This window comes from Acomys russatus, chromosome 27 (genome assembly GCF_903995435.1).
Source record: "Acomys russatus chromosome 27, mAcoRus1.1, whole genome shotgun sequence".
Taxonomy (NCBI): Eukaryota; Metazoa; Chordata; class Mammalia; order Rodentia; family Muridae; genus Acomys; species Acomys russatus.
The window spans coordinates 7,745,931-7,771,849 of record NC_067163.1 but is presented as its reverse complement, the minus strand read 5'-3'; the positions used below and the strand labels follow the sequence as shown (position 1 = coordinate 7,771,849).

Sequence of the window (25,919 nt, the reverse complement as noted above, 5' to 3'; positions counted from 1 at the left end):
TGTGCAGTGCTGCCCCACCCCCGGGTATAGCCGTGGCAGAGCATCTGTCCTGGATTGCTGGTTTGTCTTGTGGGCAGCTGCTCAGCCTCATGACACCTCTATTGCTCGATGTGCTGGTCCTACAGAAACATCTGGGGCAGAGCCAAGGCCTCTGGTCCTTAGCGTGTCTCTACTGCCTGCTTAGACTCCTTGGGCCACCCCTAGATGAAAACACCCAGGACATAGCCAAGAGTGGAGCAGCTATTTGGCTCTGGCATGGGTAGTGACCCCAGTAGTTCCCTCCACCAGTCTGAGCTGGGGGCCCCCACTGGCTCCCAGACACAGGTATCTTGTCTGTCTACTCCTTGTCTGTTGCACTGAGAGTCAAAATCTATCCACCATGTAGCCTGGCTCGCCTGCTCCCAGTGAAATTCTTTACAGACACGCTTTGAGAACTGGGCAGGGGGGCGGGGGGCATCTTCATTCCCCGCCCCCCACCCCTGCACTGGGAAGCAGGTTCCCTCCATCTGCCCACTAGCTGGCCCTGCTTGGTGAGAGCTGACTGACACTTGCTCATCTGTTTCAGAGTTGACCTCTGGAATGCCAGCAACCTGAAGTTTGGGGACGAGTTTCTTGGGGAGCTGAGGATCCCCCTGAAGGTGCTGCGACACTCCAGCTCTTACGAAGCCTGGTAGGTGTGCATTTCAACGTGTAAGTCCTGGAATGCAAAATAGCTTCTAACCGCAAGGGGCACTGTCCTGCACTGACCTTTGACCTCACCACCGCCTGCTCTTACAGGGTTCAGCTTGCTGACCAGGCTTCTTTGGTACAGTAGGTAACACACAGCAGGTGGAGAGAGGTGACCACGCTGAGAAGGAGGCCAGTGATGCCAGAAACCTAACGAGAAAGAAGGGCCCAGTTAAAAGCAAGTCTTAGAACTGAGAACAGCTTTGGGCCTCTTCTGGGAGAGCGAGTCAGCATGTGGCTGGCTTTGCTGTGGATGGCCTTTCTGATCGTTCCGGATCCCTGGTCAGGGCCAGTGTGCAGGGTGTATGTGTCTTCATGGGCTCCTTGGACAGACTTTCTTGGTCTTGGGGCACCCCGGTCCCCCTGCAGGTACTCATAAGGCTTGCTCCTCATGACTTTATTTCTGGTTTCTGCAGACACTCTGCTTTTAGCCAGAGTGCGTCTTCATTTTATTCCAAGTTTGGTTCTTTAAAGACACCAAGCTAATGGATTCCCGTGTCCTGTTGTCCCGTGTCCCATGCCGTGTGTCACTCTGAGGGTTCTGAAGCAGGCTCCTAATTCTACAAAGTCCCCCCGATAGTCCCATGGCCAGCTTTGGGGACACAGGACTCCACCCCAGCAGATGAGAGGCTGCCTGGCTAGGGACGTTTGGGTAGAGAAGGCCGACCAGGGTGGGCCACACAGAGAGAGAGAGAAGTCCTCAGATACTACTGTAGTGACCCACTGGCTAGCAGCACAACCTAACCCTCTCTTGTGTAGGTCACACACCTGTGTTAAAAGTGTCCATGGTGGGCCATCCTCAGAGGATGCTGACAACAAAGCTCCTTGCCTCCTGTCTTTATCTTCTCTCTTTCCTCACCCCTCCCTCATCCTTGCTGCTTTAATGTCCCCTGAGCCCGTAAGTCTGTGGCTCTGCTACAGGGGACATCCATGTGGCCATGCCCCTGAGACATCCTGGAGAATAGCCCCAGGTCCTTGTCTTTCTGCCCAAGACCCATCTGTGACAGCTGAGGACTTCCAGGGGCAGGGCACTGGGCTGCCCTGGAAACACCCTTGGGAGGACTCTGCCCTTACCTGCGGGCCCACACCCTTCCTTCCCAGGTACTTCCTCCAGCCCCGAGACAATGGCAGCAAGAGCCTGAAGCCAGATGACTTGGGGTCACTGAGGCTAAACGTAGTTTACACAGAAGACCACGTCTTCTCCTCAGAGTACTACAGCCCACTGCGGGACCTCCTGCTGAGGTCTGCAGATGTGGAGGTGCGTGTCAGCCACGTTTGTTGGTGAAGGCCCTAGTCCAGCTCCACAAACATGCCCTGCGTACGCTCACCTGTTAGGCTCTGCCTACCCAAAGCACACTGCGCCTTTGCTACCCTGTTTTTGGTACCTGGGGATGCCTGTATCCATTTCGCTGTGCACGTGACTGACGCTTACCCTTCTCGCGTCATAGTGGCAGGAGCCTGACCAACTCAGGTTGCTGTGTTCCAACCCCAGTGCGGCTGGATTTGGGAGTTGATGCGAGTGGCTTAGGCCACACTCATGGGGTGGGGGGGGGGGGGGGCAGAGCTGGCAAGGTCCATGCTAGAGCAGTGGTTCTCAACCTGTGGGTCGCAACCCTGTGAGGGCCTAGTGACCCTTTCACAGGGGTCGCATATCAGATACTTACATGCCTGTTCATAACAGTAGCAAAATTACGGCTGTAAAGTAGCAGCAAAAACAATTTTGCGGCATTAGGAAGGTTGAGAAGCACGGCTCCAGCGGTGTTAACTCCCGTTTTCATGAGGTGTGGGTTTCTCTGCAAAGAGACATGGGATAGTTAGTGGATGTTGAAAGGAGCCCACAGCAGGGGTGAATGGCCCTCTGCACGGTGGCCTCCGTGGCCACAGGGTGAGGTCCAGAGTCACTGGCCTGTGGTTGGGGCACACCGTGCAGAGGGTGGGTGCACATCATGAGCTCACTGTTCACCCCGCCCCTCTGTCCAGCCTGTCTCAGCCTCAGCTGCTCACATCCTGGGGGAGGTCTGCCGAGACAAGCAGGAGGCGGCCATCCCGCTGGTACGGCTCCTGCTGCACTATGGCAGGGTAGTGCCCTTCATCAGTGCAATCGCCAGTGCAGAGGTGAAGAGGACCCAGTAAGTGCCCCCTGCTGCCCCCCTTCATGCCCAGCCCCCTTCCCACCACCATGCTATTTTCCCTGTACCTCCAGCCCCATACAAAGATCCACTCCCATTCTTTGTGCCTTCCTCTTGACCTTGCTGCTCCCCAACTGTCTGTTTCCTTGATGGGAAGCTAGGCCCCTGGCTACCCAGTGGCTAAACATCAAAGCTGTGCACAGTACTGGGGGGAGGGGGAAGGTGTCAGACTCGTCAGGGGCCAATCACGTTTCTGACCCTCTTTATCAGATTTCCTTATTGGTCTCAGAAATCACCATTTCTGGAAATATCCAGAAAGAGTGGGGAGGGAGTGGACTAGGACGTAGGGCTTGAAGGACCACGTCCATCTACTCTAGTGAGCTCCAGGTGTCCCTGGAGAGCCACACTATTGAGTCAAAAGGTGGGATCTGCCCCCACCCCCAAACAGTAAGGCTCATTGATGAGTGAACCAGAGTGAAGGTGGCGTGCTGGTCAGCAGCCAGTTGCTGCCTGGCTTTGTGTGCAGCCCAAGGCTCTGGTGCTAAAAGCCCAAGTTCTTGCAGGGGCACCCTTCCTAGAGGGGTGGAGGCGGAGCCCACCGGGCTCTGCACATCAATAGCCAGGGAGATTGTTGAAATCAGGATTTTCCCCACAGAGCCCCAGGCCTGCTGGCATTCATGTCCCCCATGTGGTGACCAGGCTTTGCTCCTTTAGAGCCTTGACAAGGCAGAAGTCACCCCTGTGCTGTTTTCCAGGGACCCCAATACCATCTTCCGAGGAAACTCCCTGACGTCTAAGTGCATCGATGAGACGATGAAGCTGGCGGGCATGCACTACCTCCATGTGACCCTGAAGCCCGCCATCGAGGAGGTGCGACGACCCTAGCCACTTGGGCATGGCGATCAGGGCTTCTGTGAGGGACAGTGCTACCCAGCCACCCATAGGGACCTCGTTTTTATTAGCTTTACAGAGGATGTGTTGTATATCCCAGAATCCTCTTTGCTTTCAGGTAGATTATCAATGGATACAGATGGAGATGGATGGAGAGAGACACAGTGGGGGTGGATAGCCAGCTAGATGGATGGATATAGATAGATGATAGATATAGGTAGGTAGATAGATAGATAGATAGATAGATAGATACAGAGATAGATGCATAGATAGATACATAGATGATAAATATTTCCTCATTGCTAAAAGCAGGTTGTGAAAAGCAAGTTCTTTGCAATGTGTGGAATTTAAATTAGAATACTGCTTTTATCTATGAGCAGAATCATGGGAACACTCGAGGAGGAAAAATGTCCTTGAAGTTTTGAGGCATCTGAGTAAACCGAGCATTCAGTCTTGGGGAAATGGCCACCGCCTGGCTAGTATAGAGGGCTGCACTTCCTGTAGGGGCAGCAGTCTCCTGTGTGGGGTCCCATGGGACCTTAAGGGATTTCATAGGGCTATGTGAGGTCAAGGCTGGCCCTTAGGGTGGCTGCAGTCCAGCCCACGACCTGTGATGCTACCCCATGCCTGTAGCTGTCCAGCGTCCATTGTGGGAGCTGCCAAACAGGAGGGCCAGCTCCCGCGGGAAGCCTTTCAGCTCCCTCTTGCCACCTTGGGCAGCGCATGTTAACACTCTTCCAGATCTGCCAGAGCCACAAGTCCTGTGAAATCGACCCCGTGAAGCTGAAGGATGGGGAAAACCTTGAAAACAACATGGTAAGGGACTTGCTTTGTCCTGGGGCACTTGCCAAAGGCAGGCACCTGTCGGGGTTCTGCTCATGGCCGCATGGACACTTGTTTGAAGATCTCAGGCAGAGCAAGGATGGCTGGGTCCCGACTTCTCTGGCCCTTGGCCCTGAGTACAGTATATAGAACTCATAAGATCTATCACCGTCACACGCCAATCACCTCCCATCAACCACTGCTCCACTCACTTGAGTCTTAGAGGCTCCATCAGCTCCAGCTGTGCTCTGACCTGACCCGTGAACTCCACCAGTTCTCAACTCAGGACAAACAAACCTCTCCGCATGCAGCATGCCAGGCTGCTCAAGGGCTCGCTGTGTTAGTGTCTCCTTATGACTTCTTACAGAGCAGGCTTTGTTGGGCTCGTACTTTTAAACAGAAGTGCAGGTTCCTTGTGAGGCTCAGTCTACATTCTGTGACTCCCAGCAAAGGGACCCAGGGGATGGATCACTGTGGTCACTCCATACTGATCTTCGCAGAGGGGGTGTTTGTAAACATCGCGGAGGTCTGGGCTCCCCTACCCCTGGGCGTGGCTCTGGTGCTGTCTTGGCCTCAGGGTCTGATTGCTCACCCCTTGTAGGAGAGCCTGAGGCAGTATGTGGATCGCATCTTCACCGTCATCACTAAGTCCGGGGTGAGCTGTCCCACTGTCATGTGTGACATCTTCTTTTCCCTGCGAGAGGCAGCCGCCAAGCGCTTCCAAGGTGAGCCACCGAGGCCTGAGCTAGGGGGTGAGCACTCGGCCCCACCAGACGTCTTGGCTCGTAATTTCCCGGTTTCTAGGAAGTAGCACCAATCCTGTAGTGTGAAGATGTCCTTCCAGAACTGCCTCTGCGTGTTTTCTTCTTAGGGTCATGAACTCTGAATTACTGCCTTGCCAAGTAGACCAACCCCTTAGGGGCCCTTTCCTCGTGAAGAACCCCATGTGTCAGGAGATCTGGGAAAAGGTTTCTTGGTGACTCACTTCTACTCACTGTCCTTACTCACACTGGCTCCTGGAGAAGCAGAGATGCCTTCCCCACAGCCCTCCCTAAACTGCATGCCCTGCCCCCACACACACCAAAACACCATCTCCTTAGGGCAACCTCCCTTCACACCGTGATATTCCCCAGACTTCTTGGACCCTATCAGCCTGTGCTATGCAGACCAGACCAGACCTCTCAGGAGGTCCCCTTACTCCTCCAAACCCTTGCCCCAGTGCTCTCCTATTCTAACCCCTGGCCCACCCACAGCCCTCCAGGCCCCACCCCTACCACCCCAAGCAGATCATTGCACAAGCAATGTGAGCCCCCATTACTATGCCACACAGCCTCCGGGGAGACACGGGTCTGCATGTGTTTTGCAGACCCGAGGGTGCTCCATCCCCAGAGCTCTGGGGCTGCAGGCCTCAGCAGACTAGGGAGGGAGTTTCCAACAACAAAACACACAAAGTGATCAGCTCACCCTATATTGGAGTAGACCTCCCAACAGTGAGGCCTCAGGAGGCCTTAGTGAGTCAGGTTACATCTATGATGCTCAGCTGCCAGACCATGTCCTCTTGTGACATAATGAGAGAAACAGAGAGGGAGACGGAGAAACAGGCAAGAGACAGACAGGGGGAGACACGTAGAAGCACACTGACAGTACTATAGAGACAGAGACCAAGGAGTGACAGACAGACAGAGATAGACTGAAGAGAGCTGAAAGCACAGAAGGAATGCATAAACAGGCACAGAGGCAGAAACAGAGTCTTAAGCCAGATCTGGCTTGCCTATGAGGCCTTGAGAATTGACAGGCAAGATCGGAACCCCTGTGCCCTGCTTCTGTCCCAGACTGAAACTGTCCCCTGTCTGCTTCAGATGACTTGGATGTGAGGTACACTGCTGTGAGCAGCTTCATCTTCCTGAGGTTCTTCGCTCCTGCCATCCTGTCCCCGAACCTTTTCCAGCTGACACCCCACCACACGGTAAGCGAGTTGTCCTGTAAGCCAGGCAGCCAGTCCATCTCAACTAGCCAGTCCACCTCAACCAACCAGTCCTCCTTAACTTAGCCAACTGGTTCTCCTTAACCAGCAAAGCTTCTACACGTGGAAGAGAGAGAAGAATGGGTTGGGCAGCTTTCTTCTTCCCTCTGATGAAAGAATCAATACTATTTTATCTTATTCTGTATTTGTGCGTATGTAGGTATGTGTTGGTGCACAGGTCAATCTCGGATTTCTTTCTTCATGCACTAGCCATCTTGTTTTTTGTGGCGGGGTCTCTTCACTGGGAGCTTACCAATTACCCTAGACTGACTGTCCAGTGAGCTCCAAGTATCTGTCTCCACTTCCTCAACGCTTGGATTACAAGTGCATTCTACCATGTCCCACTTCTTATGCGGGTGCTGGGGACCAAACTTACACTCATATGACAATACTTTGCCAGCGGAACTATCTCTCTAACCCCCATTCAGTACTGTTTTAAATAATAACTCGTGGTCTGACCAGGGTCTTACACGACAGCCTTGATCAGTGTCCTGCCCACCGTATAAGGTACACAAACACTTCTTCATCTACACATAGTGCACGTGCTACGGCTGAGCCCTGTCTGGGTGGGGCATAGCTTTCCACCGGGTGACAGACATACGCCTGGTAGAGGCAAGGTGTGGGAGAGCAACCCCCTAGCAGGTCACAGCAGGTCATAATGTGACCTCTTGGAGCTTTCTTTGGTTTAAGTTAGACCCTCCAAGCCATAACATTGCTGCAGGCATTCCTAGTAAGGTCTGAGGAGACTCAACTAGGACTGCAGTGATCTGCAAGACTGCTCTCATTTTGAGAGGGTCCCTTACATATCAGGCAGAGAGGCTAAGGTGGGTCTTCTCAGCTAGCAATGCCAGGGACCTGGTATCTTGATGAAACAGGCTCCTGACCTGCTGTGGTGGGTTTTAGACCGTGTCCTTGCTCTTATGGTCTTATCCTGGGCTTGACAGCTGCTCTTTGACAGAACTAGTGAAACTCACATTCCTTTTGTCCTGTCTCCTCAGGATCCACAGACTTCTAGAACTCTGACACTTATCTCAAAAACGATCCAGACTCTCGGGAGCTTGTCCAAGTCCAAGTCTGTAAGTTTGCTCTTTTGTCCCTATGAACGCTGGCTTTGGGCTTTCTTCTCTTTAGAAGCTGTACATGAAATGTTTGGCATAGAGGGGAGGGCATGTTCATCACAGTTAAGAGGGTGGTGAAGAGAATTAAAGCCAGTGTCTCCAGCTGCCAGCTCCAAAAGTAAGCAGTCTAGAGCTTCCCACTGCCTCCGCCCTGACCAGGCATCATGGGGAGGTTCACTGTCCGTAGTGAGATCAGCCCCATCCTACACTTTAGGTGGACGAGGTAGCTGAGCTTTCTCAGCTTTGCCCCAGGACCCGTAGCCATAGTAGGCGGAACGTGTGGTACTGACCATCGCTGTGCTGGGCTGTCGGTGCTATAGGTGGAAACCCAGGGAAGGTCTGCAGCTCCAGTCGTCCATACGCAGTCTCCGCACCCTGGAAAGCAAAGGCTGAGCCCTTCTCACCCCTTTGGTCACAAGTCTGCATTTCTCCTTCATTGTCACTTGTCCCAGACCAAGGGTTGATGCCACGGTCTCTGGTCTGCCCTGGACTCCCCGTTCTTCCAGACTTACCTTAGCTTTGATCCATGCCCATAGCCCCAGGCTGTGGTGACTCCATCAGTAGCTCGTTTGTAGCCCACAGCCCCATTCCCAGGTGCTGATAAAAATCTAAAGATGTGATTTGTGCCAGAGGCTTCAACATAGACACCCTAGAAATATCTGTGGCTTGTGGCTTAGCATCCCTGCTTCATGCCAAAGCCTCTGGGTGGAGCAGCATGCTTACCATTCACCCATGTGGCCTGGAATCACCTCATCCGTTACACTGCAAGCTTGTCGCTGCATGTTATAGCTTTCAGACCTGGGCCATGAGCGTTGGTGGCTCTTATCAAGCAGGTTACCTGTTTCATTTTTAGGCCAGCTTTAAGGAGTCATACATGGCAACGTTCTATGAGTTCTTCAACGAGCAGAAGTACGCAGACGCTGTAAAGAATGTGAGTGTTACATCCTTCAAGGCACAGTTCCCAGGACCTGCCTCGCTGCTTAAACTGAGGCAGGTGTACCAGCCTTAAATGCACCTTTGTCTCCCCTCACAGTCTCAAATGGAGGCTCGCCCTCAGTTTCCTGTGCCAAGGGCTTCCTATTAAGTTACTTTCTGTTGCTGGGATAAAACATTAAGTGCAACCAACTTGGGGAGGGGGGGTGTGGGGGGGGGAGTGGCGGTGAAGGGTTTATTTGGCTTACACTTCTGTATCACAGGCCCTCGCCGAGGGAAGTCAGGCCAAGGACTCAAGCAGGAACCTCGAGGCAGGAACTAAAGCAAAAAACCATAGAGGAATGCCATTGGCTGGTTTGCTTTTCATAGCTTGCTCAGCTTGCTTTCTTATACCGCCCACATCACCTGCTCAGGGGCAGCACTGCCTCATGTGGGCTGGGCCTCCCACATCAGTCACTAATCAGGAAAATGTCCTACAGACAAGCATACTAGTGGATGGAGACATTCCCTCAATTGAAAGTCCCGCTTCCTAGCTATGTCTAGAGTCATGCCAAATTGACCGAAACTGGTCAGCACAGGTCTTACGTTGACTACGTGTTAATACCTGTGTGTGCCACCTGAGTCCTGACCCGGTGCACGTATAGAGAAAGACACCTCAGGATCCTGGGCTTGGCTTTCTCTCTGCCATTCAGAAACAGTCTACCCGACTTATCCCGTAGAAATTATAAAAGTCCTGGACAGTGCGAGGGAAGACGGGATTGCAGCTCAGGATGACCTTCAGCTGACGGAAGGAATCCCAAGAATGGAGTGGTCACACACCAAAGCTGGGGGCCAGGGGCAAGAGTGATCTCAGCCAGGCAGAGCTAGTGGGGTTCCCATCAGGCCCCCAGGATGTACCACTATCCCATCAGCACCCCAGGATGTACCACTATCCCATCAGAACCCCAGGATGTACCACTATCCCATCAGAACCCCAGGATGTACCACTATCCCATCAGGCCCCTCAGGATGTACCACTATCCCATCAGACCCCCAGGATGTACCACTATCCCATCAGACCCCCAGGATGTACCACTATCCCATCAGAACCCCAGGATGTACCACTATCCCATCAGACCCCCAGGATGTACCACTATCCCATCAGGCCCCCAGAATGTACCACTATCCCATCAGGCCCCAGGATGTACCACTATCCCATCAGGCCCCCAGGATGTACCACTATCCTGTCAGACACCCAGGATGTACCACTGTCCCATCAGGACCCCAGGATGTACCACTGTCCCATCAGGACCCCAGGATGTACCACTGTCCCATCAGGCCCCAAGGATGTACCACTGTCCCATCAGGACCCTCAGGATGTACCACTATCCCATCAGGACCCTCAGGATGTACCACTGTCCCATCAGGACCCCAGGATGTACCACTATCCCATCAGGACCCCAGGATGTACCACTATCCCATCAGGCCCCAAGGATGTACCACTATCCCATCAGGCCCCCAGGATGTACCACTATCCCATCAGGCCCCAAGGATGTACCACTGTCCCATCAGGCCCCAAGGATGTACCACTATCCCATCAGGACCCTCAGGATGTACCACTATCCCATCAGGACCCTCAGGATGTACCACTATCCCATCAGGCCCCAAGGATGTACCACTATCCCATCAGGCCCCTCAGGATGTACCACTATCCCATCAGGACCCTCAGGATGTACCACTATCCCATCAGGCCCCCAGGATGTACCACTATCCCATCAGGACCCTCAGGATGTACCATTGTCCCATCAGGACCCTCAGGATGTACCACTGTCCCATCAGGACCCCAGGATGTATCACTATCCCATCAGGCCCCCAGGATGTACCACTATCCCATCAGGCCCCCAGGATGTACCACTATCCCATCAGGACCCCCAGGATGTACCCCTGTCCCATCAGGCCCCCAGGATGTACCACTATCCCATCAGGACCCTCAGGATGTACCACTATCCCATCAGGACCCTCAGGATGTACCACTATCCCATCAGGCCCCCAGGATGTACCACTATCCCGTCAGGACCCTCAGGATGTACCACTATCCCATCAGGCCCCAAGGATGTACCACTATCCCATCAGGCCCCCAGGATGTACCACTATCCCATCAGAACCCCAGGATGTACCACTATCCCATCAGAACCCCAGGATGTACCACTATCCCATCAGAACCCCAGGATGTACCACTATCCCATTAGAACCCCAGGATGTACCACTGTCCCATCAGGCCCCCAGGATGTACCACTATCCCATCAGGCCCCTCAGGATGTACCACTATCCCATCAGGCCCCCAGGATGTACCACTATCCCATCAGGCCCCCAGGATGTACCACTATCCCATCAGGACCCTCAGGATGTACCACTATCCTGTCAGACCCCCAGGATGTACCACTATCCCATCAGGACCCTCAGGATGTACCACTATCCCATCAGGCCCCAAGGATGTACCACTGTCCCATCAGGACCCTCAGGATGTACCACTATCCCATCAGGACCCTCAGGATGTACCACTATCCCATCAGGCCCCTCAGGATGTACCACTATCCCATCAGGCCCCCAGGATGTACCACTATCCCGTCAGGACCCTCAGGATGTACCACTATCCCATCAGGCCCCAAGGATGTACCACTATCCCATCAGGACCCCAGGATGTACCACTATCCCATCAGAACCCCAGGATGTACCACTATCCCATCAGAACCCCAGGATGTACCACTATCCATCAGAACCCCAGGATGTACCACTATCCCATTAGAACCCCAGGATGTACCACTGTCCCATCAGGCCCCAGGATGTACCACTATCCCATCAGCCCCTCAGGATGTACCACTATCCCATCAGGCCCCCAGGATGTACCACTATCCCATCAGGCCCCCAGGATGTACCACTATCCCATCAGGACCCTCAGGATGTACCACTGTCCTGTCAGACCCCCAGGATGTACCACTATCCCATCAGGCCCCAAGGATGTACCACTGTCCCATCAGGACCCTCAGGATGTACCACTATCCCATCAGGACCCTCAGGATGTACCACTATCCCATCAGGCCCCTCAGGATGTACCACTGTCCCATCAGGCCCCCAGGATATACCACTATCCCATCAGGACCCTCAGGATGTACCACTGTCCCATCAGGACCCTCAGGATGTACCACTATCCCATCAGACCCCTCAGGATGTACCACTGTCCCATCAGGACCCTCAGGATGTACCACTGTCCCATCAGACCCCCAGGATGTACCACTATCCCATCAGGACCCTCAGGATGTACCACTATCCCATCAGGCCCCCAGGATGTACCACTATCCCGTCAGACCCCCAGGATGTAACACTATCCCATCAGACCCCAAGGATGTACCACTATCCCATCAGGACCCTCAGGATGTACCACTATCCCATCAGGCCCCCAGGATGTATCACTAGAACCTGACTTAGGCCTATGAAGCTCAGGTAGCTTTGCTAGCACACCTCTGGCTCCTGGTAACAGCTCTGGCAACATCATAGCAGAGGGACAAGACCTGGTGGGATGAACTGGGTTACTATACTGAAGACAAGAGCAGACACACCAGCTGTCACAGGACTCGCCTCCCCAAACCTCTCTGCTGGGTTCAGAGGCGCTCTAAGCACCCCGGTAGGGTTCTGGTGGAACAGATGCTGTCCACATGTTTCCCCTCCTGATGGTCTCATTTCCTTCCACTTCAGTTCCTGGATTTGATTTCATCCTCGGGGAGAAGGGACCCCAAGAGCATAGAGCAGCCCATCCTGCTTAAAGAAGGGTAAGTTAGGTCTTGGTGGTCGAGACCGTATCATGGTTGCCTCCTCCTCCGCCCCCACCGCATCCACGCCATGGTGTCCTGCCTAAGGGGTCCTGGGAATGCATCCTGCTCCTGTTTGCACGCACTTTGAGAGGCATTGCCTACTTTACATGAGCCCTGCCCCGCATCCCAGTGCCCAGTTGTTCAGACTATGTTCAGCGAGGCCCTTAGCGTCCCTTAGTGTCCCTTTGGCTCCAGCTTGAGCCATTTGTCGGTCACACCACACTGCCCTAACGGTATCTGCTGTCTTTCGTTAAATCGCTTTCTTTTACACATGACATGTGATGTGCATTTAATTCACAACTTCCAAAGCATCAGGTTTGGACCAATCTACCTTGGTCCAGCATGTACAGGGCTTGCAACCCTTATGCTGATGGTAGCAAGCCTGAAGGGTGACTGGCTATTGCAGGAGTGGTGGGTGCACCCTCTCTGGCTCAGCCAACACACCGTGAGAATTTCACTTGCTTTCTCGTGCAGAGGCTTTGGACTTTTACCCCATATGAAAGGGCTAGCTGTTCCCCTTCAGAGTCCTGTCACCAGACCGGATGAAGCTCTATGCGGTAGAGCAGCAGCACCCTGGAGACTGGCCTGTCACTTCTCGCCATGTCCTGTCTAACCATCCACGTCCACTCGTGATAACTGTGCCACACTGTGATTAGAATCACTCCCACCTCTGCCGTAGCATTCCTCAGTCCGATACCTGCCAATACGCAGAGGGCTGTGAGGTCAGTGTTGCACAGTTAAGCATGTTTCTGGGTTAAGTTAGCCCTGCTCATGTGAGGCCAGGGGTCTTCCTGCAGCCTCGAGTGATAGAAAACTGCCAAGAACAACTACTGCCTCCTCCTCCACCGCTGAGGAAAAACTAGTGGCGGTTAGAAAACCTCACTAGTGCATGCGGTACTTGAGTTAAGAACTGAGCAAGAAAATGTACGAATCCTTTACCGAGGGATCCACGGGTTCCTCTCCTTACAGCCATACAGAGCTGCACACAGTTGCCCCTCTATATGGTAAACCCCAACATTCCAAGTGATGCTGTGTTCACAAATTTTACATACACACACACACACACACACACACACACACACACACGTGTTTACAGGTCAAAGAAAATTGTGGCTTCTAAGAAAGTACTAGTAAAGGGCAGAACTGCTCAAAAAAAGCAGCAGCATGTGCCCTTCCACTTCAGTCTTAGTACAAAAAAGTCAGAGAACAGGGTTTCAGCGCCACCGCCCACCCAGGCCTCACGGGGATGTGGAATCATCATGGCCATGCGTCTGGAGGTAGCTCGGGCCTGAGAACATCCACTGAGTGCCCTGTGCCCTTTGTGACAGCTTCATGATCAAGCGGGCCCAAGGAAGGAAACGGTTTGGAATGAAGAACTTTAAAAAGAGGTGGTTCCGGCTGACGAACCACGAGTTCACCTACCAGAAAAGCAAAGGTAATGAGGTTCTCTGATTCCCTCTCTTGGGTCCCAGCAAGGCAGGAGGCTCCCCCAGGTAACAGTGCAAGCTGACTGCCACAGGAGCCCGGGAGACCCGAGACAAGTCTCAGCCTAGGGCGTGTGACCCTTTGAGAGCAAATGACTCTAGTTTTGGGAATCTGCTCCCCATAGAACCAGAGGGTGCCGAGCTGACGGTGGTGCAGCAGACCCTCCACGTCTCCCCCCCACCCTATTTTCACTTTCTCAACTGTCTATAGCGTTGCTGCCCCTGGCACCCCCTTTTGTCTTTCTTGCTCCTGTTCCTATGTAGGATGCTGAGCCCCTCAGGGCAGCGGTTTAACAAAGGGAAGAGGAAAGGTGCCTTGGGCTTGGCAGCTGCAAGCTTTCCTTAGGGGAGACCCTGCTTAGCTGGGCCTGTTTGTATCTCATCAGGCTAGGGACCTCCAAGTTCTGGGTTTCAGTCATAGGGATCGAGCTGAGCGGTCCTGCTCACACTGGCTAGTGTGCTGCAGTGCGAGATGGTGTGGGCCATGTTCCTGTGGGCCTGGGTGAAACACTATCACCAATGTGAGAGCAGGCCTGAGGCCCTGCCTTTATATATTCACTGTGCTCTGAGAGCCCCATGCCTACCCCAACCCCGCATCCACGGGGTTGGATATATATATTAAAAAAAAAAAAAATATATATATATATATATATATATATGGCCTTCAGGAAGGGACAACCAGGAGCTGTGGCTCTGCAGCCGCTGGGCCGTGGGGAGCCTCACACCTAGGGCGTGCTGTGCCACTGAGTACAACTCTCACACCTTCTTTGTAGGTGACCAGCCCCTCTGCAGCATCCCCATCGAGAACATCTTGGCTGTGGAGAGGCTAGAGGAGGAGTCCTTCCGAATGAAAAACGTGAGTGACAACAGGATGTCCCTCCTCCTCGTCGTCCACCTCTCCTGTTGGCGCTGTGCCACCCCCACCCCACCCCACCCCACCCCCGCATATCCAGACCTGGGGACTCTGCCACCTGGGCATTCATACCTCCTACCTCCTTCTCTACCTAACCTAGTGGTAGAACCTACCAGATGTTAAGAATGTGGCCTGGCACCTGCTGGCCTAACAGCCCCGCTCCCACCCTACGTGCTCAGATGTTCCAGGTTATCCAGCCAGAGCGTGCACTGTACATCCAGGCCAACAACTGTGTGGAGGCCAAGGACTGGATCGACATTCTCACCAAAGTGAGTCAGTGCAACCAGAAACGCCTCACCACGTACCATCCGTCTGCCTACCTGAATGGCCACTGGCTTTGCTGCAGGGCCTCCTCAGACACGGCTGCTGGCTGCTCTCCCTGCACTGGGTAGGTCCGTGGCTCTACAGCCCTGTTCAACCAGGCCCAGCTGTCAGCTTTTGGGCTATATAAGGCGCATCAGCTAAGGTACTGAATAGTGACCAAAACGCAATAGCTGCCCAGAAGCCGCGTGCACAGAGCTGTTTTTGACAGAGTCCTTGGTGTGCTCCTCTGAAAGGCTCTGCATAGGCTGGTTGGGGGCCCCACGTTTCTATCTGTCGCCTGCCTGAGGCAGAGACGTCTTCAGAGTGGTAGGCTTGTGTGGAAGATTTAAAGACAGAGAACCCAGGACAAGGTGCTCTTCTACAAAAAACAAACACAAACAAACAAACAAACAAACAAAGACAAGCACGAATGGCTTGTGCATCCCTGAGAACATGCTTAGCTCACAGGTGCCTCCCCCTGTGCCTTCATTTGCTCCACTGCATGCATCGCCTTCTTAGAAACTGAGGCAGGCCATTGCCTTCCGGGCCCTGTGGTCAGCTGGCCCTCCTGCAGTTGGCAAGGCTGTACCAACTCTGCCAATCCTGGAAGCAGCCTATGCTATAAAGATTGGCAGTGCCCCCTTGTTCACTTGTATGTAGCTTGTGCACATAAAAGAAGCAATGAGATCCTCATGCTGTTGAAAATGGAGGGCTGTTCAGGTGCACTCACTCTGCAGGCTCTGATTTAGCCCCCACCCCAAGAGCCCTGGAGTCACTGTATCCAGCTTCCCTAGTGCAAAGCCTGATGTTCAGGAGGGCCCCCTGTCAGGTTCTCAAATGTGTGTGTGTAGCCCTGTATTCCCAGAACCCTCCTGGGAGGGGATCAGAGTTTCCTCCCATCTTAGGGTCGGGTAGGAGCCAGAACCCCGCAGCCTTCAAGGATGAGGGGACTCACGGACACGTGTGTGGGGCTGTTCTGGATCATTCCCACAGTATGTACATCAAGAAGCCTCTTCTCACATAGTCCTTTTCCACATCAGTACCGTGGCCAAGGCTGCAGCATGCTCTCTGTCTGTCTGTCTCTTTCTCTCTCTGTGTCCATGTCTCTGTCTGTCTGTCTGTCTGTCTCTCTCTCTCTCTGTGTGTCCATGTCTCTGTCACTCTGTCTCTCTGTCTGTCTGTCTGTCTGTCTGTCTGTCTGTCTCTCTGTGTCCATGTCTCTGTCATTCTGTCTCTCTGTCTGTCTGTCGGTCTGTCTCTCTCTGTCCATGTCTCTGTCACTCTGTCTGTCTGTCTGTCTGTCTGTCTCTCTCTCTCTCTCTCTTTCTCTCTCGCACACACACACACACACACACACGCAGTGTTTAAGAAAGCTCACTCACCATTCTGTTCTTGCCGTGTTTGGACAGGGGGCTCCCAGCAAACATCCAGCTGGACATTGATGGGGACCGTGAAACAGAGCGCATCTACTCTCTCTTTAACCTGTACATGGGCAAGCTGGAAAAGATGCAGGGTGAGTGTGGGCCCTGGGCGCCAACCATGGGCAGCTGTAAGATGGGGTGAGTCACATTCGAAATGCCACTACAGAGCCTCTGAGGTTCCTTGGTGCCCGTGGGTGTCTGTTACGCCACGTACGGATAGGGAGCTTATGGTGGGGGTTAAAGAGCAGTTGGTAGAAAGTAGTCTGCCTGTGAAATATTCTGGCATTTTCAGGTAGATTTTAACATGCAAACTATGAACTCCCAAAGCCTTCAGCCTTTCTTAATGACATCTACACCACCAAAGGATTTCATTCTTTTGTGGCTTTCCAGAGGATGTGTGTGTGTGTGTGTGTGTGTGTGTGTGTGTGTGTGTGTGTGTGTGTGTGTGTGTGTGTGTATGTGTGTGTGTGTTATGCATGCACACATGTGGATGTGGATACACACACAAGTGTGGACACACATGAGTATGCCACATGCCTAGCAGCTTGTGAAGCAGACATACTGTGTGTCTCAAATAATCTGTTACTTTGTCGACCTTGACGTGTAATTACTTCACAGAATTAAAGCAGGGAGTCTTTAGATGGGACAAATTAGATGTGACCGGAACGCTGTTTGAGGTCTATAACTCAGGCGCAGGTGCAGAGCCCACCAAAGGCAAGTGAACCCTTGTCCATCCTAGAGTTGGGAGGTTTCAGCTCTGTTCTTAGGGATTATGGGAACGGCCCTATGCCCAACTGAAAATGTTCAATAAAGCCAAGAAATGAGCCTGCCATGTTCCTTCTGGTTCTGCTCTGTCCCAGCAGCATTAGAGTGGTTGGTAGGGTGAGTGTGGGACCTCCGTGGACCTCATGTCAGTACCCACATGTGAGCCCAGCCACTCTGCTCTCCAGTCACTACCCACGTCAACTGACTTGCTTTGGTGGATACACAGACAGTGTACTGGGCATGTACACACCTATACACAGACAACGCAAGGCAACTGTGCACGTCCACTTGGACTCTTGAACACAACATAGGCTCACGCTCATGCACATGTAAGTGACATCTTCACCCTCAGCAAGCTTGGCACTCACAGTACCTACTCTGAGGTTCCAGGGTGCCATGCAGCCATGACCTAAAACTACCCAGGAAACATGTGGCCAGCTGTGGGCAGCTCCAACAGCAGTAGCTGAAGCAGAGTAGGGTAGAATACAGGAGACTTGGAAAGGTCAAGGCCTCTGTGGAAGACTCAGTCAGTCCTGGGCTTATTACACCTGGGACTAGGTATCTTCCTGCTTTAGCAATGCTGCATATTCTGGGGCTCTCCTGCACTGTGGAGGTCCACTCCTGTCCCAGGACCCTACTCCTCCCTCAACCTGGAAAGCCTACCCTCCTCACTCCGGCTGGTGCCCAGTTTCCCAATGCATTTTCCGCCCAGTCTCTGTTGCTCAGCAGCCTGGGCTCTTACCTCCATCGCTGCAGGCACAGCCATCCCGGAACTGTTCACTATATACTCTGATCGTCTATGAACAAAGGACAGGTTTTATCTACCTGGTGCAAAGGAGATGCCAACACTATTAGATGGGTGGGTGGGAGGATAGGTGGATGGATGGGTGGATGGATGGATGGATGGTTGGAAAGATGGGATGAATGGATGGAAAGATGGGTGGATGGATGGATGGGTAGATGGGTGGGTGGATAGATGGACAGACTCAGACAGATGAACAGATGGACATGTAGATGGAAAAATGAACAGATAGATGGACAAGTTGATGGGTAGATAGACGGACAAATGGGTAAATAGCTGGTAGATGGACTTATGGTTGGGTAGATAGACAAACAGATGAATAAGTAATGAACAGATGATGGTGAGAGATAGGAATAGACAGATGGCTATCTTTTGAACAGGCAGGTGGGCAGACATGTGGGTTGAGAGACAAGTGGACGGATGGAAAATAGAAAGACAAGTGAGGTCTGTTCTCACATCTGCATCCTCCCGCCCTGCAAGGGATTGCCTTAACAGCAAGGGTCCATTGGTTGATGGCTGAAACCTTGGCACCCACCTTATCCAGCACCATGTCCTGTGACGTGAGGGGCTTCACAGCTTGCAGGCGTTTGCCTCACATCTCAGTACTGTCCTGGTGGTTTTGTTGCTAGAGAGTTTTGGGGCTTTGTTTTGTTAAAAATCTCCTCCTAAATCCTCCCACCCATCCAGCTCCACCTTTTCTCTTTAGAAAACAAATAGGCAAATAAAAGAAAATAAAAACAGACCAAACAGAGTAACATGAGACCTAAACAATCTACAGAAATACCAGCATTTGTTTTGTGTGAGCCATCTACTCTGGGCATGGCACCTGCCCTTGAGTGTGGTTTGATATACCCAATGAGACCTCACTGAAGAAAAGTAAGTTTTCATTTGCAAACAGTTGTCCATTGGAGATGGCTTTTTGGTTAGGGATGTGAGCTCATATGCACTTCTCCTTCTCAACACTGGGACCCTGTCTAGCTTGGACCTGTGCAGACCCTGTGCATGCTGCCACTGTCTCTGTGGTGCATATGTGCATCAGTCCCGTTGTGTCTGGAAGACACTGGTTCCATGGTGCCATCCCCTCTGGATCTTAGAATCTTCCCACCTCCCCTTCTACATAGTTCCTCAAGTCCTGAGAGGAAGAGTCTAGTGACAACATCCCACTTGGGACTAAGTGTTCCAAAGTCTCTCTCTGCACATTTTGCTGGAGTGTTCCAGTGCTTTGGGACACTCAGATTCTATTAGACAGACCCCTTTCTGCCAACAATGGAGCTTGATCTCATCTAAGTAAAAAGCCCCGTCCTCAGTGGGCCACAGCTTGCTTTGTCCCTCTGGTGTCGCCATCTCTTCTCTGTCCAGCCACATGCACCCATGGTTGTTCCTTAATATCCCTTCTGAAAGAGAGATCGAGTCGGGTAGCATCTGTAGTCTCTGGTGCCAGCATCTTATGCACAACCATCAGATGTGAAGTCTTCCAATCATCACTCCATGCGTTTGCATCAGCAACGGGGACACTGTCTCCACATGTCACGGTCTCTAAAGCAGATTCAGAGGCCAGAGTTCACTCTGGTCTGTGTCCACAGAGCAGACAATGGCTCGACGTCCCTTGTAGTTTTTGTGCACACTGCTGACAGCCAAGGTGTCTCCAACTGCCACTTCACCTGAGTCAAGGCTCTGGACTTGGACCAGCACCTCAGTCTCATTCTCAGTCAGGCAAATGGTAACAGAGGGGCCTGGTCAGTAAAAGTACCTGCCTGGCTGGTCATTTTCTGCACACAGTTTACATCTCAGTCACGGTACAGACATGCCAGTGACCTTGCTGAAGTCTGAAAATGCAATACAGGTCCCTGAACACCTGGCTTAACAGTGTCTTGGTTTCCTTTCCTGATACTGGGTTCCAACGTCCTGACCAAAGCAACTTCAGGGAGAAAAATATTTACTTAGCTTACAACTCCAGGTTACAGCCAGCTGTTGGGGAAAATCCAGGCAGCAGGGAATTGAAACAGGCAGTCAACTTACAGCCACAGCTGAGAGCAGAGAGCAGAGAGCAGTGAGTTAAGGTATTCACACCAGTGCTGAGCTCAGTTCCTATGCGTTCAAAGTCTCCTGCTCCAGGAATGGTGTCACCCACAGTAGGTGGGTTATCCCACCTCAGTTACCATAAATAAGATAATCACACACATGCACACTCACACACACACTCATGCACACTCACTCTCACACACATGCTCACACTCACATACACATGCGCACACACATACACATGCACACAGTCATGGGTGCACATACACACTCATGCACACTCACACACACTCATGCACACTCACATACACTTGCACAAACATGCGTGCACATACACACATGCACACTCACACACGTGTCAATCTGGTCTAGATAATAACTCATTGATACTCTCTTCCCAGATGACTCTGTATCGTGTCCAGTTGACAATCGAAGCTGCCCCACTCCAAGTAGATGCCATTTCCTTACTTGATTTGCTCTTGTTTATACCAGTTTTATCTTTTTCTCTTCTGGTTCAGAATCAATTTAATAACGCGGTCAGGAATCCCGCTTCTGACAGCAGCTTAAGGGCTGGCTTCTCTGTGGCGGGGTGCTGAGGGGGTCAGCCCTGCTCCTCTCTGATTTGCCTCTCAGGTCCGCTTTCCCTGATCTTGGCAAACACACATAGCAATAGCCAGCAGCTCCTGGTCCAGTCCTGTAGGGCCCAAGCTGTGATGTAGCCTTCCCTCCTGTCCACTGTGTCCCTTTGTCCCTGCTGCAGTTTCTGTGGAGCGAGCCCTGCTTTGCCCCCTGTACTCTGTGGAGATGGGGAGGTGAGTTCAAGGCTTGCACCACACGGATCCTGCTGGGAGGGGCCTGTGTATCCCTCCCTGTGTTCCCAGCCTCCAAATGCTGCCTCCCTCACAGCCCGGGAAGCTGAGACTTTGCCACTGACCTGCTTCTCTCTTCCCGGCTTTCACTATAAGCAGCCAGGGGCAACCTGACGTCTACCCACCTCTTCACTTAGAAACCTCCTCAGCTAAATGTGCAAGTCATGAGCAAGTTCTGTCTTGCGTGGAACAGATCACAAAACCCAGTTCGGCCAAGTTCTTTGTTACCTCATGACAAAGACCACCTTCTCTCTGCGTTTGTCACTCTTCCTAGTCGATGCGAGACCTGAGCAGAATGGCCTTGTCTGCCATTTTCTTCCCATTATTTGTTGGTGTTCCGGGAACACGCACCTGCCATCAACCTCCCCTCACCACAGCCACCTATCCGACTCTGTGCCCAGCAGTTGCCAGCCTCTGCTGTCCAGGTCCCAAGTCACTTCTCGTCCTTGGGTCGCTTGCATAGCAGCTCTGACCTTTCACATCCTTTTCTGCACTGGTCACTTTGGACTGCCATGAACTGTGGTCACAGTGGCACCCTCTGGAGGATGGGGCACCTGCAATCCAGACACCACACTGCTGCACAGGAGTTTGGCTTTCGTGATCCGGCCACCTCCTGACACTGCACTTAGAGGCGAAGTCTTCCATACATAAACCAGGCATGTGACACTTGCCTGAAACCTAAGCATTCAATAGACAGAAGCAGGATGACCTCAGAGAGTTCAAGGTCGTCCTGATTTGCATACCGAGTGGGGGCCAATCAGGTCTAGGCAACAAGACTCTAGTGCAGTGGTTCTCAGCCTGTGGGTTGAGACCCCCTTTGGGGATCAAACAACCCTTTCACAAGAGTTGCTTAAGATCATTGGAAAGTGCAGGTGTTTACATTACAATTCATAACAGTAGCAAAATTATGATTATGAAATAGCAACAAAATTATTCTATGGTTGGGGGTCACCACAACGTGAGCAACTGTGTTAAAGGGTCGTAGCATCATGAGGGTTGAGACTCACTGCTTTAGCTCAAAAGGCAAAAAAGACTTCAATGTATAACTTTGAAGGAAAACACTTTCATTCTATGACATATGCAGAATTGCAGGCCTTAAGTTCCTAGTCTGGGTATGTGCCTAGCCTGTGACACTGAGACAGAAGCATGCGAGCTGAAGTATTTGGGGTCATATGGGAGCAGCTCGGGCACTTGGCTGCTCCTTGTTGATGGCCAGAGGCTATAGCGTGGCTGCAGTGGGAGTGACCAGGAAGGCAATCCAGGGAGATGACAGTAGAAGAGGGCAAAGGTCCTTGGCCACTGCTGAACAGCCATTCTATCCTGCTATCCTCCTAGCTGGCACGTCCTGGCCAGAAGCCACTGGTGAGTTCATCCTGACAGGCCCACGGAGAGATGAGCCCAGTGTGCAAGTGTGGGCATCTCTCTTGGCCTGCCTGCCTGGCAGGATATGGAAGCTTTTTGAGGGAGGCAGTGCTCTGAGGAGCACACTGGAGTATTCTGTGTAGACAGGACTAGTGAAAGCGGAATCCTCAGCTACATCCCACATTGACACCTCCCTCCGCATACACCCTGTGGCAGAGGCCTGTGGCAGCAAGTCTGTGTACGACGGCCCTGAGCAGGAAGAATACTCGACGTTCGTCATCGATGACCCCCAGGAGACCTACAAGACGCTGAAGCAGGTCATCGCTGGGGTGGGGACCCTCGAGCAGGAACACGCACAATACAGGAGGGACAAGTTCAAGAAGACGAGATACGGGAGCCAGTGAGTGCCGGGGTGCTCCGGGACCAGCGGGGTTGGCTATGTAGAGCGTCTAAGTCATGTGAACGGGTCCCGGGGTGCCGTGGAGGTCAGTGACTGACCTGGACTTAGCTTAGCCTTTTGCCTCCTTTAGAATAGGTACCCAGCTCTGTTCCCTGGCAGGCATGGAGCCAGCCCCATCCCACTAGTCTCCAGCTTGAGGCCTTAGCAGCAGCTCAGGCCAACCAATCTACTGTCACACATGCCCTTTGCCATCTTCCCAGGCCATTGGGGCCTCTGAGTACAGGGTCACTAACCTGACCACCTCCTTGTCCCTGGTAGAGGTAGAGGACACACACACTAGATGAGGACAGTCAGCCTATTTAACTCTGGCCGTGTGACCCCAAGTGGGTCAAGCTTTGCTGCTGAAGAGTTGGAAAAGATCAAGTTGTTCCAGAAAGGCTAGGGCCACTCCTGAACTACACCGAGCAGGTGGCGTGACACTGCGTCCACCTAAGGACTGCTTGGGGCTTCTCTACAAGTGCCTGTGGCATATCCCTTAAGGGGTGGGTGAGCCACATGGAGCCCAGAAACCTACATGTCCCCCTCCAGAGGAAGATACAGCCATGCTCAGGGACACTGACAGGGCCCAGTCCCAACTGCACTGGGAGCCTTGGAGATGGCTGTGGTCCATGGCCTGGCTGCCCCAGGTACTCACATGACTTGAGTATTAGCAGCCACAGGTGGTGCTAACTCTGGTCTCAGAGCTACCTGTACTGGTTCCCAACCAGTCTCATGTCCTACCAGATCCCTTTGGACACACAATGGTACGCACGTTTGCCTTCTAGAAGTGTTGCTTTGTTCATATTGAACACGTGTGTCAAAGCTCACAGGCTGAGAACAGTGAGAGGCATTATCCCGCTTTTCATGGAGAGAGGTGAGGTGTGCACTCACCAAGGAGCAGCAGTTACCAAGCACCCACAATGCTCTAGGCCCTGTCCTAGCATAGGGCATTTACCAGCACATGGGAAGGCAAAGCCATGCCCTCCCAGAACACACATATACACATACTACAACTGTTGCATGCTTTGTGCAGTACACATGTGTGCGCATAGCCCACATATGTCCACACTAACACATGCATACATCTGTGTACATGTGCCATACATGGTCAGAATGCACAGCCCACATGCATGTGTATATAGTGTGTATGTCCTAAATGTGACACACACACAACGTCACATCACACACCACACACACACATACACATCACATCTCACACACACACACGTAGCGTGTGCTATATGCCGTGCTCTTTATGGATCTGCACTTTGCATATTTCTTTTTTATGATGAGCATGTGTTGGCAGTGACAAATATGCGCAAGACCCCTGAGAGAACAGTGGTTATTGGGGTTTGGGGAGCAGGGCCTCACTTCCTCCTCTCTGCTTCCTCTCCAGGGAGCACCCTATTGGAGACAAGAGCTTCCAGAACTACATCAGGCAGCAGTCTGAGATCTCCACCCATTCCATTTAAGGCCGCAGCACCTCCCAGAATGGGGCTGTTGAGCCATGCCAGGAAACCAACGACCTTTAAAAGCAGACACAAAAAGACAGAACACATACGTGGAGAGGAGCCACATTTGCCCATCCACACAGGTCCTACCAAACTGGTGGGGCCACTGGGGGCCAAGCATGCTCTTCCTCTGCAGGGACTGTCGCCTGGGCTGTGCACTCTCCTTGGTTGCCAGCACGGGTGACCCGAGCCACTCTGGAATGTATGATCATTTGGTTTTTTTTTTTTTGTTTTTTTTTTACTACTTTGGTTTTATGGGGATCCAGGGATCTGTTAAATATTAGGAAGTGTGGACTTTGTTGAAACCTGTTTCCACGTAGCCCAGTTCCTCTTCACGGAGGCATGGCTGGCTTATTCATGGTGACGCGCACCTTCTGCAGTGTGCACTGTCTCCTGTTTGTTGCCTGCTGGCCTCTGTGTCTACACACACATTGTGGTCTGGTCCTAGCCCTAGCATTGTACTTACTCCTGGTGTTTCTACTTGACCCCTGTCTGGGGTGTTAGAAGCAGTATTTTCCTGGCAGGCAGCTTTTCTCCTTGGCTTATGCTGGTCTGTTCCCGGCTATAGGGTCTTTTGGTGCCTGGGATGGTCAGGATGGTGCAGGAGGCCTTTGATCTTTGGGAGCACAGGGTCCTTTATTTTTCAGAGTCCCTGTGAGCCCAGCCTTCTCTGGGTGACCATCACCCCTCAGTTTGAACACAGGTATGGATGTCAGGTGAGGTTTTAAACTAGCTTGCTACCTTGGTGAAAGTTTGGCAACAATTTTTAAAATGTGCATTTTCCAAGCTGTTTCTCTTAATGTTTTTAAAGGGTTGTTTCTAAATAGCATTTTGATACAAAGCAGTTGGGGACATCAACACCTATACACACTAAAGGGGAATATCACAGGGACACCCAAAGGGAACAGTATTGATTTCTCACAAAGCCAAAGGGCCCTCAGGGATGGAGCCCTATGCTGGAGGCTGCACCGTCAGCAATAAAGGCCAAACGTGGTATTTCGCACACCTATGTCTCTAAGCCCAACAAGATGCGTGTGGCAGTGTTTGGAGCCATTTTGATTGGGATGGGAGGGTGCTGAATCATATCGTATCAGCTTGGTCCCACAGTGCTGCTGGAGCCTCGTCCCAGGTCGCATCTCCACAGGCTGTGAGAGAGGCGCCCTGTGGGCAGGCGCTGCTTCAGAGCAGAACCACACATCCCGGTACTGGTCCCTCTTTGTTGGGAAGTTTACTCTGCATTTAGAAGACATGACAGCAGCCTTGGTTGTCACAGAAGTGGAGGATAAAACAAACAAACAAACAAAAACGCACAGCGACGGACACAGCAGTCAGGCTGCACTGATCTCATTTTTAACATGGATTTGTAACTTAATGTTTCTGTTTATAAGATACTAACAATTTGCAATGTATTTTACTGGTCAATTAAAACAGATGTTTTATTCTTTCTGAGGAGTGGTTTGGATTTCCGGAGGGGCTCACCTGAGGGGAGTAGTGGGCAGGAGGTTCCCTATAGGGAGGGGGTGGCAGATAAAGGGAGA

General features: G+C 52.3%; 1 protein-coding gene across 1 annotated transcript in view; it reads left to right on the top strand.

Annotated features, from left to right (window-relative positions):
• Positions 1–25,458, top strand: part of Rasa3 (RAS p21 protein activator 3) — a 112,723-nt gene extending 87,265 nt beyond the window's left edge. The window contains exons 9-24 of the mRNA XM_051169963.1: positions 566–670; positions 1,828–1,984; positions 2,707–2,855; positions 3,611–3,725; positions 4,488–4,562; positions 5,170–5,293; positions 6,428–6,534; positions 7,590–7,667; positions 8,563–8,640; positions 12,375–12,448; positions 13,819–13,925; positions 14,748–14,830; positions 15,067–15,275; positions 16,600–16,703; positions 22,648–22,831; positions 24,267–25,458. Coding sequence (XP_051025920.1) covers positions 566–670; positions 1,828–1,984; positions 2,707–2,855; positions 3,611–3,725; positions 4,488–4,562; positions 5,170–5,293; positions 6,428–6,534; positions 7,590–7,667; positions 8,563–8,640; positions 12,375–12,448; positions 13,819–13,925; positions 14,748–14,830; positions 15,067–15,275; positions 16,600–16,703; positions 22,648–22,831; positions 24,267–24,342 — 1,825 coding nt within the window. The 3' untranslated portion in view covers positions 24,343–25,458. The remainder of the gene's footprint in view (positions 1–565; positions 671–1,827; positions 1,985–2,706; positions 2,856–3,610; positions 3,726–4,487; positions 4,563–5,169; positions 5,294–6,427; positions 6,535–7,589; positions 7,668–8,562; positions 8,641–12,374; positions 12,449–13,818; positions 13,926–14,747; positions 14,831–15,066; positions 15,276–16,599; positions 16,704–22,647; positions 22,832–24,266) is intronic.
• Positions 25,459–25,919: the final 461 nt, after the last annotated feature.